Below are 17739 nucleotides of genomic sequence, written 5' to 3' on the forward strand. Positions count from 1 at the left end.
AGATCCCTCTGCAGACTCTCCACACCCTCCGCACAATTTGCCGTTCCACCAATCTTGGTGTCATCAGCAAATTTCGACACCATACACTCGGTTCCCTCCTCCAGATCATCTATATAAATGGTAAATAGCTGAGGCCCCAGCACCGACCCCTGGGGCACTCCACTAGTCACCAACCACCAATCCGAATAGCACCCATTGACCCCCACTCTCTGCCTCCTATTTGACAGCCCATCCTCTATCCACGCTAACACCCTACCCCCAACTCCATGCCCCCTGACCTTCTGTAATAATCTCTTGTGAGGCACCTTATCAAACGCCTTCTGAAAATCTCCACGTTCTCCTCATGTCTGCGTGAGTTTCCTCTGGTTTCCTTCCACAGTCCAAAGATATGAGGGTTAGGTTGATTGGCCATGATAAGAAATTGCCCCTTAGTGTCCAGGGTAGCAGAGGTTGGAGAGATTAGTGGGTATAATATATAGGGATATGGGCGTAGGTGGGATTGTGTTCAGTGCGGACTCGATGGGCCAAAGGGCCTCTTTCTGCACTGTAGGTTTCTATGATTCTCCGTAGAGTCACTGCCATTTCCCCAGGACGTCAGCTATCCAAGTAATCTGCTGAAAGACGGACTGCTGGAGTGCTCTGACGACCGTTTGCACATCGATCTACAGGCACAGTACAATCCATCGGAGCTTGCACCAGCTCCCAGGCAACATTCAGGCCTTTTGTGGTTTCTGCTGACGCTGCAACAGAAGCTGTGTCATGATTGGTTCCACCAGTGTGCAAAAAATACTGACTACTATTTCCATTCTAACAGGAAGGGCTCACGAGCTCTGTGCTACTCTGACTACCGTCTTTCTGCCAGGCTTCCCAATATCTGTCAAGAAATTTTGATGTGCCTATCCATCAACTTACTTCTGTAGGTTTTTTTTTTAATTCGGTCACAGGATTTGGGTGTCCCTGGCTGGGCTAGCATTTGTTGTCCACTCCTAATTTCCCTTGAACTGAGTGGCTTGATCAGCCATTTCAGAGGGGGTTTGCTGTGAATCTGAAGTCACATGTAATCCAGACCAGGTAAAGATGGCAGATTTTCTTCCCTAAACATTAGTGAACCTTGCGTTAGTGATAATTGACAATGGTTTCATGGCCATCATTAGACTTTTCATTCCCGATTTCTATTGAGTTCAAATTTAACCATCTGCTGTGTCAGGATTTGAACCCGGGTCCCCCAGAACATTACCCTGGGTCTCTGGATTATTAGTCCATTGGCAATACCACAATGCCACCACCTCCCCTAATGAAGACTGCCCCAATGAAGTCCTCATCTTTATGACACAAAATTACAATGCATTGGATTGGAGGTAATACATGAGTATGGATTGGTTAATGGATAGTAAGCAGAGTAGGAATGATTAGGTTGACATTTTTGGGGTGGTACACTATAATAACTGGTTACCACAATGCTCTGAGCCTGGGACTCTGCTATTTACAGATTAGTCGGGATGAGTGTAATGTATCCAAGTTTGTTGACGATACTTCCTCACCTAACTTTAAGTGGTGAGGCAGACACCAAATGTCTGAACCTGCGGTTCCTCTCGTACTGAACAGGATTACTATTAGCCAGTCATAAGCCACCAGAATGGACTGGTCAGGCCAGAGAGAGAATTTAACCTCCTTTTGAATTTCCACCTGCTCCAATATATATCTCTCTCTAAAAACCAATTTTCTAATGTAAAATCAAGGCAGTTCATTTAAAATGCACTGAGTTTTAATGTTCAAATGTCTTGCACCAATTTTTCACTGCATGTGCCTCCTTTCCTTGTACATCACCTATTGCCTATGCTGCATTTAAGCTTTTCCATGCATGTATATGGTTTGTGTACTTTAAAGCCTATTCTGAGTTTCTGTGCAAGATGTACAAGCTCTTGAACTCAGTCCTGAAATGTTTTCAACATTTTCCTGTTCTCTCTGTGGACTCAGGCTCCATTGGAATACTTGCATTCATAAAAGCACCCTCACCATTTGCATCTACCAACATAAAGTGTGCTGCGCTCCCTCTGCTCATCCCATGCCAATAACCCACACACTTTCTCCTATATGAAGTCCTTTACTCTTTCCAGACTTGAGTCCCAGCCCCTTGTGTGCATGTGATCTTGTGACTTTTGGGCAGTTTATTCCCGCACCATCTCAGTGAGTATCTATCCCCTATTTGGGGCACATTGGTTTTATCAAACTCCAGGAACTTCAGGTTTAAAAAAAAATGAAACCAGTCAGAGTCATTTGGTGAAACCAGGAGATGGGAAGCAGGAGAATTTTTTTTTCAGAACTCTGTGAACGAGAGTTTCGCCAACAATATCTACTCTGCATTTTGTTCATCTTGGCAAATTAGTTGTTACTGCAGTTCCCCGCTCATTTTCATATCTCACATTGGAGATTAGTTGGAAATAAGATCAATCTTCCCTTTTAACTATCACCAAATGGTTCTCCGACCTCTGGAGCATAATTCATGTTTTTTTCATAGATCATAGAATCCCTACAGTGCAGAAAGAGGCCATTCAGCCCATCGAGCCTGCACCGACCACAATCCCACCCAGGCCCTACCCCCATATCCCTACATATTTTATCCACTAATCCCTCTAACCTACACATCGCAGGACACTAAGGGGCAATTTTAGCATGGCCAATCAACCTATTCCGCACATTTTTGGACTGTGGGAGGAAACCAGAGCACCCAGAGGAAACCCATGCAGACACAGGGAGAATGTGCAAACTCCACACAGACAGTGACCCAAGCCGGGAATTGAACCCAGGTCGCTGGAGCTGTGAAGCAGCAGTGCTAACCACTGTGCTAGTGCCACCCTTTTTTTTGAGACCTGTAAGGTTGGATTTTTTTCTGGGAAATTCACTTACAATTGGCGTGGTTTTAATTTTAATGAAATTACTATTTTGGACGATTCTCAGTCTATCACTCAGGTAATTCTCTTCATTCATTTAAAAACTAATCAGATCACAGGTTTCTCATAGTTGAGCACTTCCTTCCCAGGTATTCTCCTTGTGGTCATTAAACTCCCTCCAAGGACAGTGTATTTTTGTTCTAAGATAGGGAACCCAAAACTGAACCCCGTATCCTGAGGATGATATGAATGTGCTCGATATAACTATTAATATTTTATTTTACCTTCTGCTGTTCACCATCGCTGTTATTTGCTTTATACTCTAGCCCTTTATCATTTCAACTGTAACCCCGTGCCATCTGTATCCTAGAATGGCCTGCCTTAATCTGCATCAGCCATGAATCTGCTTAACCTATTTTGTAATATTCTACTTTTTGCAGTTCACTGTACTTTCTCACAGAAACTTTTCTGTGATGTGGATATTCTCCTGTCTAATCCTAAATCTAGGTAATTTATTGTGACTCTCTCCCTAGGTATCACTTTTTGCGAGTGATCCTCTTATAATCTTCACCTTGTATCCTCTTTGTGTTCATGCAATGTGGTCCATATGCTGTAATGTCACATATTGATCACTGTATGAAGCCATATCAGACATCATTGCCATATACCAACAGCTGATCCTACTCAGAGTTCTATGGATGCTCTTGGGTTAATTAGATATCTGTTACCTTTTCCCAAAACCATGTTTACACTCTCTGAAGAGCTTGTACTTTGTGGGAATAATGGTTCGACCCATTCTCCGACTAAACTTGCTGATCTAAAGTTAATTAATTTTATCTTCACTCCAATTATATTGCAACGTTTGCTGCTCTCAATCCAAGTGTGAGACAGAGTCAGAAGAAGAGACTGCATTGTGACATTCATAGGGAAAGCTGTGTTTGGGCTAGGAGGGGACAGTGTGAATAAGCACTAGAACAAGTGGATGAAAGGGAAGAAGAAGACTTGCAATCTCAAGAATCTCTACCATGAGAAATCAATGAGTTTAACATAACATTCAATTTCCATTACTGCTGATGTGGCTGGTTTAACCTGTAGGATCTGTCTGAATGCACCATGCTGGTAAATTTTCAAGTTAACCTGCTTTTAAGCCACCTCATGTAAATGGACACTTTTGAATTTGTGTATAGGTAGAAGTGCAGTGCAAGTCACCTACACTCACCTTGTGAACTCCTTGACTTGTTGGATGGGGATTCGAATGTACTTTACACAGTGGCACAGTGGTTAGCACTGCAGCCTCTCAGTGCCAGGGACGCTTGGGCACAGTCTGTACATTCTCTCTGTGTCTGCATGGGTTTCCTCTGGGTGCTCTGGTTTCCTCTAACTGTCTGAACGATGTGCTGGTTAGCTGCACTGGCCATGTTAAATTCTCCGTCAATGTACCCGAACAGGAGCCAGAGTGTGGCAACCAGGGGATTTTCACAGTAACTTCATTGCAGCATTAATGTGAGCCTACTTGTGACAGAAAAATACAATGGCTTTGACATTTTGTTAGAATTGTGCTTTTCGTTAGCAGCGCAAATTTAACAGTGCGGATCTTGAAGTAACATTGTTTAATTTATTATCTTTCTTTTTTAGATCTGGGCTGGAAGTGCTCGTGCTTCCCAACGTTCCCCGACTGATTTGGTGTGGAGCGATCAGAGATCCTGGGGAACAGGAGATGATATCCGTGTGACTCTCCTCAGTTCCAGTGGAGAGGTGTGTGCAATAAATGGTGCATTAATGCAAAGCAACATGTATTGATATAAATGCACTGCTTGCAGTAACTCGGTCTCAAACATTACCGCCCTATTTTGCTTTCTTAATCTGTTTTTAAGAGACACAGCATTCATTTTATATCCAGTCTGATGTACCACCGCAACCAGCAAACCTTTCAGTGGCACTTTGAAAAAGGAGATTCTACAGTCTGCTAATAATATCTTTACAGAATGCAATGAACAACCAGTAATAGGAATATAGCAGAGGAGAGCATAACTGAATTGGTACCAGAGCAGATTATTGGTACCTTCAGTCAAAATAAAGTGATAAAAGAAATATTTGTATCCTCTAGTTTTCCGAGTTGGTAGTGAGATTGTACAAGAATCTATGAGTAACTTTTTTTTAGCAAGAGATTGAGAAATTATCAATTCTAAATTCCGAGAAAGGTTTAACGGGGAAAACTTGCGTTTTTAACCTGAAATTTGTTGCTCCTATTTTCCAATGCAAATTCTCAATTACTATAAACCCTAAGAGCTTAATAGGCCTGATTTAATAAAATGTATGAAACCATTCCTCCTGTTATAGAAACATGTACAAAATTGCGAGGGGCCTGGATACAGTGGATGTGAAGGACCGATTTACATTAGCAGAGAGGTCTGTAGCTAGGGGGCATTGATTTAAAGAGGTGGATTAGTAAGATTAGATTAGGGAAGAGATGAGGGAACAAAATCTGCCTAGGGAATGATCATGGTCTGAAATTGCCTGAAAGAGTCTTAGGGGCAGAATATTCAAAACATTTGAAAGGGTATGTGGATACGCATCTCAAGAGCAGTAATCTTGAGGTCTACGGACTGAATATAGAAATAAGCTGGGCGGCTGGTTTTATTTTTGGCTACCCATTCCTGACAAGTTGTTGGTGTGGGGTCAGCAGTCGAGTTGAATTTTGATTTCTTTGATGGTTTTCTGGTTTACTTCAATCAATGCACTATTTTCCTGATTCTCATACAAATAGCTTCACACTATATCAACAGAGGTAGATATTGCAGCATTTAACTACACAAATACAGTATAGTGGCCCAAGGAACATTGCAGAAGCATTATCAAACAAAATGTTGCCGCTGTGTCACGCAACCTAGACGAGCCAGTGACCAAAGGTGCAAGATTTAAGGCAGGGAAGAATCAGTTGAGATAAATATGTAACTGGTTGAGTGAGGATTACAAAATTGTGTGTAATTTACCATGACGTTGTATCAGTTTAAGATTCCCTGCAAAATCTCTAATATAAGAAGCAAATATTTGAAACGTGTGTCTCCACTGACTAACCTTTTCACGTAATTTGATGTCTGTGGGGAATAATTCTGCCACGAGAATTAATTGTTCAAGGCCAAAGTAAAATTGTATTAGAAATTTACAGTGACTAGAGTTATTGAAAGCCTGGAATTCATTTCTGGGCTTGGGTAAGCTACAAATCCCTTTTTTAGGTATAAAACAGACAAGAATTCCGTGAGGATAATTTAACAAGATCCTGTGTAATAGCATCTTTAGGGACTGCCTTTAACCTGTTCATAGCTCTGTGGAATGCCTGACTTTTTTGGCCAAAATACCCTGCTTCAGCTAACGCTGCTGATTTCACAGGAGATGGCCAGACGGACTCTTGTGCGCGGAGTATTGGGAAGTAGATCTCGAAGAGGCAATGACGACGACAGTCCAACAGTTTGAAGGTTCAAACGAAAGCTGTCTATCATCAGGTATATAAAATGTAATACAAAACAAATTTGATAATATGACCCAGTTTTAATATGCAGGTATATGGAGTGGATCTTTCTGTTCTGCTATTCTGAAATGCAGTGAAGTATAAGACCATGTGTAACCAAAAGAAAGAATAAGTTTGAAATAGTAATCCTAATTAGCCATGATCAAAGCGGGTGAGCATCAAATACTTATGTACCTTATATTTACATTCCAAGTGTTATGTACATTCCCGTTTAGATATGGAATAATTCTGGGTGGGAGAAGGGAGGAGGTGGAAAATCCCTGGATATCTTGAGTGGTCAAAGGGGAAGCCCCCAATACATTCGTGGTGGTGGTTAGGGGTGTCACCCCTCTGCTTGTGGTGGCGGTGGGGTCCTCCATGCCTTGATAGGGTGGGGGAGATCAAGTTCAGTGCTGTTTGGGGATCCTTTAAGATGGCGTCCCAATTTCTGTGGAGCTGGCCTTACTAGCTCTATCAGGCCCTATGCCCCTGGACTGGTTGCTTGTTACCAGAGTGGCTGAAGATTTGGCCTGAAAATTATGGGAACATTCCTCCCAACATCCCCAAAGTTCAAATGATACACCAATGCCTGGGCGTAGGCTGTGTAGAGCCAGATGTGGAGGATGGGTACCTCCTGGGTAGAGCCAGATGTGGAGGATTGGAAACTCGAGCTCTTCCTTTAGTCATCAAGGCCTATCGTACGAGGTCACAAACACACCAAGCATTGCACTTTTGGAAGGATTTTGAGACTTTGGAGAGGGTGTGGTAGAGATTGACTAGAATGGTACTAGGTCTGGATGCTTCAGTTATGTGACAAAATCAGATAAGAAAGGATTTTTCTCTTTGAATCTGAGATATTGAGGAATGATTTAATGAAGCTGTACAAAATCACCAAGGCTATTGATAAGATAAATGGAGAAACCATTTCAATTGGCAAAGCATCAGAAACTTGTGGATACAGATGTAAGATCATTGGCAAAAGAGCCAAAGATGAGATCGTACAATCTCTATAGAGCAGAAGGGGGCCATTTGATTTGATTTATTATTGTCACGTATTAACATACAGTGAAAAATATTGTTTCTTGTGTGCTGCACATACAAGGCATACCATTCATAGAGAAGGAAACGAGAAAGTGCAGAATGTAGTGTTATAGTCATAGCTAGGATATAGAGAAAGATCAACTTAATGAGAAGTAAGCCCATTCAAAAGTCTGATGGCAGCAGGGAAGAAGCTGTTCTTGAGTCAATTGGTACATGACCTCAGACTTTTGTATCTTTTTCCTGACAGAAGAAGGTGGAAGAGAGAATGTCCGGGGTGCGTGGGGTCCTTAATTATGCTGGCTACTTTGCCGAGGCAGCGGGAAGTGTAGACAGAGTCAATGGATGGGAGGCTGGTTTGCCTGATGGATTGGGCTGCATTCACAACTTTTTGTAGATCCTTGCGGTCTTGGGTAGAGCAGGAGCCATACCAAGCTGTGACACAACCAGAAAGAATTTGGCCCATCAGGCCAGCACTGATAACAGTCCTCCCCACACCCTATCCCCATAACCCTATCTGCTAATCCCCCTGACATTAGGGTCAATTTAGTGTGGCCAGTCAACCTAACCTGCACAGCTTTGGACTGTGTGAGGAAACCAGAGCACCCGGAGGAAACCCACGCAGACACGGGGAGAATGTGCAAAATCCACACAGTCACCTGAGGCCGGAATTGAACCCGAGTCCCTGGAGCTGCGAGGCAGCAGTGCTAACCACTGCACCGCCGAGGAAGCAAAACCAGAAAATGCTGGAAAATCTCAGCAGGTCTGACAGCATCTGTGGTTCTCAGAGAACTTTGGAGCCATTGAAATTAAAAATCAATTAGACATTGTTACCCTCATCATGTATGAAATAGAATCGACTAAATCGTTTTCATTTTCTGCTCTGATGTTTGGCCTATTTATTCCAAGGTTATCACAAAAAGCATTCCCTGAATTGTTGACATTAGATTTCTTTTTCTACTGAGTAAGTTGCTCTGGAGACAGAGTTGAAAGCTGAGCGTGACATTTTGCTGCAGAATCGTGTTTTTCTAGTCTTCTGTGGATAACAGTCAGAAGAGAGACAATTAAATCAAAGCCCCACTAAAGTTCTCACAAAATCACCGTCAAAATAGTTTAAATGAATATTAACTTTATTTGTCATTATGAACTCATTTTCTAACACCAGCTCATGCTGGACTATGGTCAAACAGATGTTCTTCACCACCTGTACCTTGCCCAACTAAAGCTAAAGTTCACTTATTAGTCACAAGTTGGCTTACATTAACGCTGCAATGAAGTTACTGCAAAAATCCCCTAGTCACCACACTCCAACGCCTGTCTGGGGACACTGACGGAGAATTTAGCGTGGCCAATGCACCTAACCAGCATGTCTTTCAGACTGTGGGAGGAAACCGGAGCACCTGGAGGAAACCCACGCAGACACGGGGGCAGCACAGTAGCGCAGTGGTTAGCACTGCTGCTTCACAGCTCCAGGGTCCTGGGTTTGATCCCCGGCTCGGGTCACTGTCTGTGTGGAGTTTGCACATTCTCCTCGTGCCTGCGTGGGTTTCCTCCAGGTGCTCCGGATTCCTCCCACAGTCCAAAGATGTGCAGGTTAGGTTGATTGGCTATGCTAAAAAAATTGCCCCTCGGTGTCGTGCGATGCGTAGGTTAGAGGGATTAGTGGGTAAGATATGTAGGGATATGGGGATAGGGCCTGGGTAGGATTGTGGACAGTGCAGACTCGAAGGGCCGAAGGGCCTCTTTCTGCACTGTAGGGTTCAATGATTCAGTTGTCATTGCCAGCCCACCAATGGTGTAATGAGAATCCTGCTTTCCAGCAAAATGGTTGCTTTTATTTGAATGCATTTATTATCAGGCTTTAACCACCCCCACCCTCTTCCCGCTGTAAGATTGTCAATCCATGTCAACACCTGACATTTCACAGACTAAGCTGCTACTTTGCGAGCATGACGTTGTGGGATGGACACACCCCCTAACTTTACTCCGTGATCTTAAAAACTGGGCAGAGGAAGCTGCCCTTGGTGCTGGTGCGGCACAGTGGCACAGTGGTTAGCACTGCTGCCCCACAGCGCCAGGGACCCAGGTTCGATTCCCGGCTTGGGTCACTGCGAGGGTTTCCTCCGGGTGCTCCAGTTTCCTCTCTCAGTATGAGAGATGTGCTGGTTAGGTTGATTGGCCATGCTAGATTGCCTCTTAGTGTCCTGGGATGTGTAGGTCAGAGGGATTAGCGAGGTAAATGTGTGGGGATAGGGCCTGGGGTGGGATTGTGGTCAATGTAGACTCAAAGGACTGAATGGCCTCCTGCACTGTATGGTTTCTGTGATTCTGTGGTGGCTTCCAAGTTTTTCCTACTCACTGTGCCACTCTGCAAAAAAAAAGAGAAAACGCCACTCGAAGTTCAATTCTCATTGGGTTTTCTGCTGTTAGAGACTGCGGTGATATTTCTGAACTACTCATTAAAATGGGTGGTGGGAGGGCTGATCTGGGAACTGTACGTAACTTTGTTTGTGTTTACGTTTCTGCGTATTTTTCTGAAGTTGCATGGTTTATGTCATGCTGTTTATGTGCTCTTTCTTACTCTGACCCACATTCTCAGCTAGTGGTATTTTCCTGGGCACTTTTTTTACCAAATTGCTGCAAAGGATAGAGTCAGCTGCAAGTTGCTGTGAGGTTGGTGAGCAAACTGCACACGGTACAGTGATGCAGACACAGGACATAGGCAAAGAGAAGGTGAAAAGGAACATAGTAGTAATTGGGGACAGTGTGGTTAAGGGTATTGACACTGTCCTGTGTCACAATGACAAAGTGCACAGAAGGGTGTGTTGTCTGTCTGGTGCTCGGGTCCAGGATGTCACATCTGGGCTGCAGAGGAACCTGGAGTGGGAGGGTAAGAATCTGGTCGTTGTGGTACATGTGGGTGCCAACGACGTAGGCAAAATGCGAACTGAGGATCTGGGGAGGGAGTATGAAAAGCTGGGAATGGAATTAAAAAGTAGAACTGACAGGGTGGTTATCTCCGGACTACTGCCTGAACCGAGTGCAGACGGGCGCAAGGTTGATAAGATTAAGGAAGTGAATGGGTGGCTCAGGGATTGGTGTGGGAGGAATGGGTTTGAATTTATGGGGCATTGGCAACAGTATTGGGGTAGGTGGGACCTGTTCAGGTGGGATGGGGTTGGTCTGAACCGTGCTGGGACCAGAGTCCTGGCGAATCGTGTAAATAGGACTGTAGATAGGGCTTTAAACTAATTGGCGGGGGGGAGGGCGCGAGGGTAGGTGACATTACGGGGTCTAAAGTTAAGGAGAGGGGTACAGGTAAGGGAAGAGGCCGAGGATGTCCCAATAATAAAGGGAGTAGTGGGCGTGAGTATGGTTGGTGGCGTTCCGGCAAATAGGGTCCAAGTGAAGGCTGGGATGAAGGCACTTATCTGAATGCACGAAGCATTCGGAATAAAGTGGATGAGCTGGTGGCGCAGATCAGCACAAATGGATATGATCTGGTGGCCATTACAGAGACGTGGCTGCAAGGTGACAGGGACTGGGAGCTGAATGTCCAGGGGTATCAAGTGTTTAGGAAGGATAGGCGGGAGGAAAAAGGGGGGGGCGTAGCTCTGCTGATTAAGGATAGCATCAGGGTGGTAGCAAGGGATGACATAGGAATCAAAGAGCAGAAAGTGGAATCGTTGTGGGTGGAGATTAGGAACAGCAAAGGGAGGAAGACGCTGGTGGGTGTCGTCTATAGGCCCCCGAATAATGATCTGGAGGTGGGGCGGGCTGTTAACGCACAAATAAGTGCGGCGTGCAGGAATGGGACGGCAATAATTATGGGGGATTTCAATCTACATATTGATTGGTCGACCCATGTTGGACGCGGTGGGCTCGAGGAGGAGTTCTTGGAATGCTGCCGGGATAGTTTCCTTGAACAGTGTGTGTTGGAGCCGACGAGGGAGCGAGCTATCTTGGATCTGGTGTTATGTAATGAGGCGGGTAGAATTAGGGACCTTGCGGTGAAGGATCCTCTTGGGGAGAGTGATCATTGTATGGTGGAGTTTCTGGTGCAGATGGAGGAGGAGAAAGTGGGTTCCCGGACATGTGTCCTTTGTTTGAATGGAGGGGAGTACGGTAGGATGAGAGAAGAATTGGCAAATGTTGACTGGGGGGGTGCTTTGGAAGGTAGGTCTGCTGAGGAGCAGTGGAGGATCTTGAAGGAGATCTTTCTTGGTGCTCAGCAGAAATTTATTCCGATGGTTAAAAAGGATCGTAGGAGGAGAGGTAATCAGCTGTGGATAACGAAGGAGGTGAAGGAAAGTGTTAAATTAAAAGCAGAGGCATTTAGAGTAGCTAAGAGTAGTGGGCGAGAAGAGGATTGGGAGAGGTTTAAATGTCAACAAAGAATGACAAAGAAGTTGATAAAGAAGGGTAGGATTAACTATGAAGCTGGGTTAGTGCTTAATATAAAAAAGGATAGCAAGAGTTTTTATAAATTATATAAAAAGGAAGAGGCTGGCTAGAGTGAACGTTGGACCCTTAAAGGATGAGAGGGGGGACTTAGTGGTAGGGGAAGGGGAAATGGCTGAGGCCTTGAATAACATTTTTGTTTTGGTCTTCACAGAGGAGGACGTGAATAATTTGCCAGGTGTTAGTGATGGAAAGATGGTAGGACTGGAGGGCCTGAATGACATTATTGTTACTAGAGAGGCGGTGCTCGAAAGACTGGAGGGACTGATTGTGGACAAGTCCCCAGGACCGGATGGAATGCATCCAAGGGTTCTGAAAGAAATGGCGGAGGTGATAGTGGATGCCTTGGTGGTTATTTTCCAAACGTCGCTGGATTCCGGGCAAGTGCCGGAAGATTGGAAAACGGCTAATGTTACGCCATTGTTTAAGAAGGGTGGCAGGAAAAAGGCAGGGAATTATAGGCCGGTTAGTTTAACGTCTGTTGTAGGTAAAATGTTAGAATCCGTGATCAAGGAGGAAATAGCGAGGCATCTTGAGGAGAATTGCTTGATAGAGCAGACGCAGCACGGTTTCGTTCAGGGGAAGTCGTGTCTGACAAATTTATTGGCGTTCTATGAGGATGTGTCTAGGGCGGTGGATAGAGGAGAGCCGGTGGATGTGGTCTTTCTTGATTTTCAGAAGGCGTTTGACAAGGTGCCTCACAGGAGGTTATTACAAAAGATCAGGGGGCATGGAGTTGGGATTAGGGTGTTAGCGTGGATAGAGGATTGGCTGTCAAATAGGAGGCAGAGAGTGGGGGTCAATGGGTGCTATTCGGATTGGCGGTTGGTGACTAGTGGAGTGCCCCAGGGGTCGGTGCTGGGGCCTCAGCTATTTACCATTTATATAGATGATCTGGAGGAGGGAACCGAGTGTAGGGTGTCGAAATTTGCTGATGACACCAAGATTGGTGGAACTGCAAATTGCGCGGAGGGTGTGGAGAGCCTGCAGAAGGATCTGGATAGGCTGGGCGAATGGGCCAGGAAATGGCAAATGGAATTTAATGTTGGCAAGTGTGAGGTGGTCCACTTTGGTAGGAATAATGGTAGGAAGGACTATTACTTACGTGGCGAAAAACTGCAGCAGGCGACGGTGCAGAGGGACCTCGGGGTCCTTGTGCATGAGTCGCAAAAACCCAGCCCGCAGGTGCAGCAGGTGGTCAGGAAGGCAAATGGGATGCTGGCCTTCATAGTGAGGGGGATTGAATATAAAAGTAGGGAGGTCTTGCTGCAGCTGTATAAGGCACTGGTGAGGCTGCAGCTGGAGTACTGTGTGCAGATTTGGTCGCCGCACATACGCAAGGATATTTTGGCCCTGGAGGGAGTGAAGAGGAGGTTTATAGGCTGATACCGGAGTTGAGGGGGTTGAGCTATGAGGAGAGGCTGAATAAACTAGGCTTGTACTCGTTAGAGTTTAGAAGAATGAGGGGAGATCTCATTGAGACATATAAGATGATGAATGGGATGGATAGGATAGAGGTGGAGAGGGTCTTACCGCTCAGAAAGGACAGTAGGACTAGGGGGCACAGCCTCAAGATAAAGTGGGGGGCGGTTTAGAACGGAGTTGAGGAGGAACTTCTTCACTCAAAGGGTGGTGAATCTCTGGAATTCTCTGCCCGTTGAAGTGGTGGAGGCTGCCTCGCTAATTTAAGACGCAGGTTGATAGGTTTTTGATAGGCGAGGGGATTAAGGGTTATGGGGAGAGGGCGGGAATGTGGAACTGAGACACGACAGATCAGCCATGATCTTATTGAATGACGGGGCACGCTCGAGGGGCTCGATGGCCTACTCCTGCTCCTATTTCTTATGTTCTTATGTTAAGTTGCGTGCTGGCCAGCAGGGGTCACCCAGAGCTGCAAATTGAGCTGATTCCTGCCTTTCTCTGATCCAGAGATACGAATCATAGAATCCTTACACTGTAGAAGGAGGCTATTTGGCCCATCTAGTCTGCACTGACCAAAATCCCATCCAGGCCCTATCCCCATAACCCCATGCATTTACTCTAGCTAATCCTCCTGAAACTAAGGGGCAATTTAGCACAGCCAATCCACCTAACCCACGCATCTTTGGACTTTGGGAGAAAACCGGAGCACCCGGAAGAAACCCATGCAGACATGGGGAGAATGTGCAAACTCCATACATCAGTGACCCAAGCCAGGAATCGAACCTGGGTCCCGGCTGCTGTGAGGCAGCAGTGGTAACCATGTGCTACCGTGCCGCCCAGGTACGGGTGGGATTTTATGGCCTCGCTTGTCCCAAAACTGTAAAATCCCACCCGAGGTCAACAGACATTTCTATGTCCCACCTCTCACCCGCTCCGATTGCCATCGCAGGTGGGGCGCTAAAATTCGGGCCACTGAGACGAATGAGCCTTTCATTCTACTCCTGCTCTGATCAGTTAACTCAATTCATAGAATCCTATGGTGCAGAAAGAGGCCATTCGGCCCATCGAGTCTGCATCAATCATAATCCTGCCGAGGTCCTATCCCCATATCCCTACATATTTACCCGCTGATTCCTCTAACCTACACACCCCAGGACGCTAAGAGGCAATTTTAGCATGGCCAATCAACCTAACCCGCACATCTTTGGACTGTGGGAGGAAACCCATGCAGACACAAGGAGAATGTGCAAACTCCACACAGACAGCGACCCAAGCCGGGATTCGAACCCGGGTCCCTGGAGCTGTGAAGCAGCAGTGCTAACCCACTGTGCTACCCGAATTCAATCCAGTGTTCCGTGGTCGGTATTGTCAGTTGTAAATATGTAACTATGTGCTGTGGATTTGATTTTCAGAATCATATTGAGAATGAAGACCCAGGCTGCACAATAATGACACAGTGTAAACCTCAGATGATCAACTGAATTCTTCAACAGATGAATATATTTCATTATCTTTTTTAATGACCGAATGTGACACTAATCTTGGGACCATAAAATGTTTTGAGGGAATGTTTCTTTTTTTGAAAACGAGAGACTGCTTACTGGGACTGTTTACCTTGTGAAGTAATCTTGCCATCAAAAGGTTTGTTAACAAAGTACTTCCTTGTGTGAAGTGTTCTGTAAGCACGACAAGAACTTGTATTCATCTAGTTATTTAATATGTTCAGAAACAATTTTTTCTTAAAAACAAGAATCTGCTTCAATAATTGTAATTCCAGCTTCTGAGAACTCTACTTAGCACTGGCTTATTCTAGAGCAAAACAGCACTGATCTTTGGACATCTCCAGTTGAAAGTTTTGTTTAGCAGGTAATGCAATCTAACATTGAATCAATTACAATCAGATTTGGAGTCGAGTTCTAACATCTCAATGTAAACCGTTAAACTTTCCACCTCAGATACGAAGGACATGAATCCTTCCAAGTAAACATTCCTTTAGATAGATGTTCTCAGTAATGGGGTCCCTTTAAGTAGCCTCTCATTGCACACTTTTGTCAAAATACTGCTGCGTTGTAAAATTCAGAAAGTTTTTAAACTTTTGGCTTATGATTCATTGGGATGTCTGATCAAACAGAAATGATATGCAAGTGCCATAAAATGTTAATGTGCTCCAATAGTGATGTGATCAACTGTGGGGAAATGATGTGAATTTTGACATACACTTTTGAAGGCCACTCCAATTATGTCAAACCTGTAATTTTATTCTCATTTGGGTCTGTTTTCTTTACTCTTTCTCCCACCCTGACACACAGCTTCCATCTATCAGCTATCAAAATTTTAGAAGTTGTGCGCCGAACACTTTTTGGTTCTTTAATCCTGTCATCATTTGGCTAAAATCTCCAGATTCATCAAGCTGTAATCATAACCAATCAATCAACTCTTAAATACAGCTTCATGAGTGTCCACCAGCAATCAGATATTTCAATTTTTGCCCAGCTCCTGATTTGTATTTGCTTGTCCACTTGTTTGATGCCTACTCTTTACCAAAACCCCAGCTTCCCAATCTCCTCTTCTGTCTTTGTTTCTCCTCATTTGTCAATGAAATAAACAGAAAGAGCCTTGATTGTACAAATCCACTTGTACTGCTACTTGCACATTGTCATTGCTTTAAGATTAGAATGTCTTATTTCTATAACCTTTATGAATAAATTTATATGAAAATTGATTTATGGTAAACAAATTTGAATAATTTAATTGAACAATCAGTATTCTAAAATAAATAGCTTTTATGATTATACTGTGTTTTGATTCTGTTTTCCTTTTTAATTACGTGTAGCTCCAACTTGGTAAAAATGATACAAATGGTTCAGCTATGTCCAGATTGATATTCCCACATCCATCTATTTATGCATCCAAGCATACCATAGGAGATGAAGGGTTAAACCTCCTGTGACAATGTGGAGCACTGGAGCTGGTGGGTTCATTCCATTAGACAGAGGTGTTGACAAAACCAATTTCAATACAAAAATCAAACCTTATGCACCAAGCTCAAATTAATCTAGAGATTCATACCCTTGTACAGTTTACAGTTACATCTGATGTCCAGCATTTATCTATTGGATAGTAGTCAAATTTTCTTTGTTCTGTACCGATAACAAAGAACAAAACAGCACGGGAAACAAGCCCTTTGGCCCAACGAGCCTGCACCACCATTTTAACATTCTGAGTGCCCTCCTCTACCTATGACCTTTGTCTACGCCTATTGGGGAAGATTGAAGGAAGACTAATTTAGGGGTAATTTGTTACACCAATCAGCCGAAGAGCACGTTTTTGGGGTGTGGTAGGAAACCAGAGCACCCAGAGAAAACCCACGCAATCACGGGGAGAATGTGCAAACTCCTGCAGACACTGGCCCAAATCCATGTATCTGCACAGCAAACAGTGCTAGTCACTGAGCTGTCGTGTTGCCATCTATCATTTAAATACAGGGCAACACCAAATACCAGTATGAGGACATGTGATTCATAGATCACAACAAAAGCTGAAAGCTCCCACATGGTATGAATTGCAACAGTTCAAAGAACTGGTTACATAGATGAGGAGCTGAATGTCTTGCAGTATCTCTGGGAATTGAACATTGCTGTCAAAGCACTAATCTACAGACAATTAATATATAGAAAGAGGTGTGAGACAAGGCACTGTGTTTCTTCTACCCCTGTGACTTGGGGGGGACGCCCCCTCCAAGTGCCAACCCCCACCCACCGATTTGCACATGGACTGCAATATTTCAAGGTGCCGCCCCCGCCGAGCGCCCCCACCCCCCCACAAGTGCCGCGCGCCCCCCCACAAGTGCCGCGCCCCCCCCGCCCCCCGACAAGTGCCGCACCCCCGCCCCGAATTCCAGTGGTGGGCAGGCTGGGAGAATTCCAGCCACAATCTTATTTGTCAATAATAATAATTGTTCTCTGTGTTCCTAAAATTCTTCCAGGGTGTATTGTAGCTGAATGCAGGTTCACACGCAGATGCAGTATTAACGTTTAGTTTAGTCATGGTAAGATTTTGCTTCGCAATAATTGAAGCAAACACACAAATCTGCCCGTGTTTGTCTTCAATGCCACATAACTTCAATGACATTCGTTATGAAGATTGCGTTAAACTGGAACAGAATGCCCCCAGAAACAGTGTGAAACAGTGTCAATGAGGAGATGGTGGCATATTGGCATTGTTCCTGGACTAGTAATCCAGAAACCCAGGGCAATGCTCTGGGGACCTGCCACTGGTGAAATTTGAATTCAATAAAATTCTGGAACTAAAAGTCTAATGATGATCATTAAAAACCCATCTTGTTCACTAATAATCCTTAGGGAAAGAAACCTGGTGTCCTGAACTGGTTTGATTCCAGATCCACAGCAATGATGCCCC

General features: G+C 44.6%; 1 protein-coding gene and 1 long non-coding RNA gene across 2 annotated transcripts in view; both read left to right on the forward strand.

Moving 5' to 3' along the window:
- Nucleotides 1-920, forward strand: part of LOC145338712 (lamin-B3-like) — a 41910-nt gene extending 40990 nt beyond the window's left edge. Inside the window, exon 7 of the mRNA XM_080183111.1 lies at nt 591-920. Within this exon, the coding sequence (XP_080039237.1) occupies nt 591-920 (330 nt within the window). The remainder of the gene's footprint in view (nt 1-590) is intronic.
- Nucleotides 921-4530: 3610 nt separating this feature from the next.
- On the forward strand, nt 4531-16092 carry LOC145338709 (uncharacterized). Its single transcript, XR_013885863.1, has 3 exons — nt 4531-4646; nt 6282-6394; nt 14733-16092. It is a non-coding gene; the product is annotated as an uncharacterized LOC145338709 (long non-coding RNA).
- Nucleotides 16093-17739: the final 1647 nt, after the last annotated feature.

This window comes from Carcharhinus amblyrhynchos, unplaced genomic scaffold (assembly GCF_965287045.1).
Source record: "Carcharhinus amblyrhynchos unplaced genomic scaffold, sCarAmb.v2.hapA chromosome_152, whole genome shotgun sequence".
NCBI classification, from domain to species: Eukaryota; Metazoa; Chordata; class Chondrichthyes; order Carcharhiniformes; family Carcharhinidae; genus Carcharhinus; species Carcharhinus amblyrhynchos.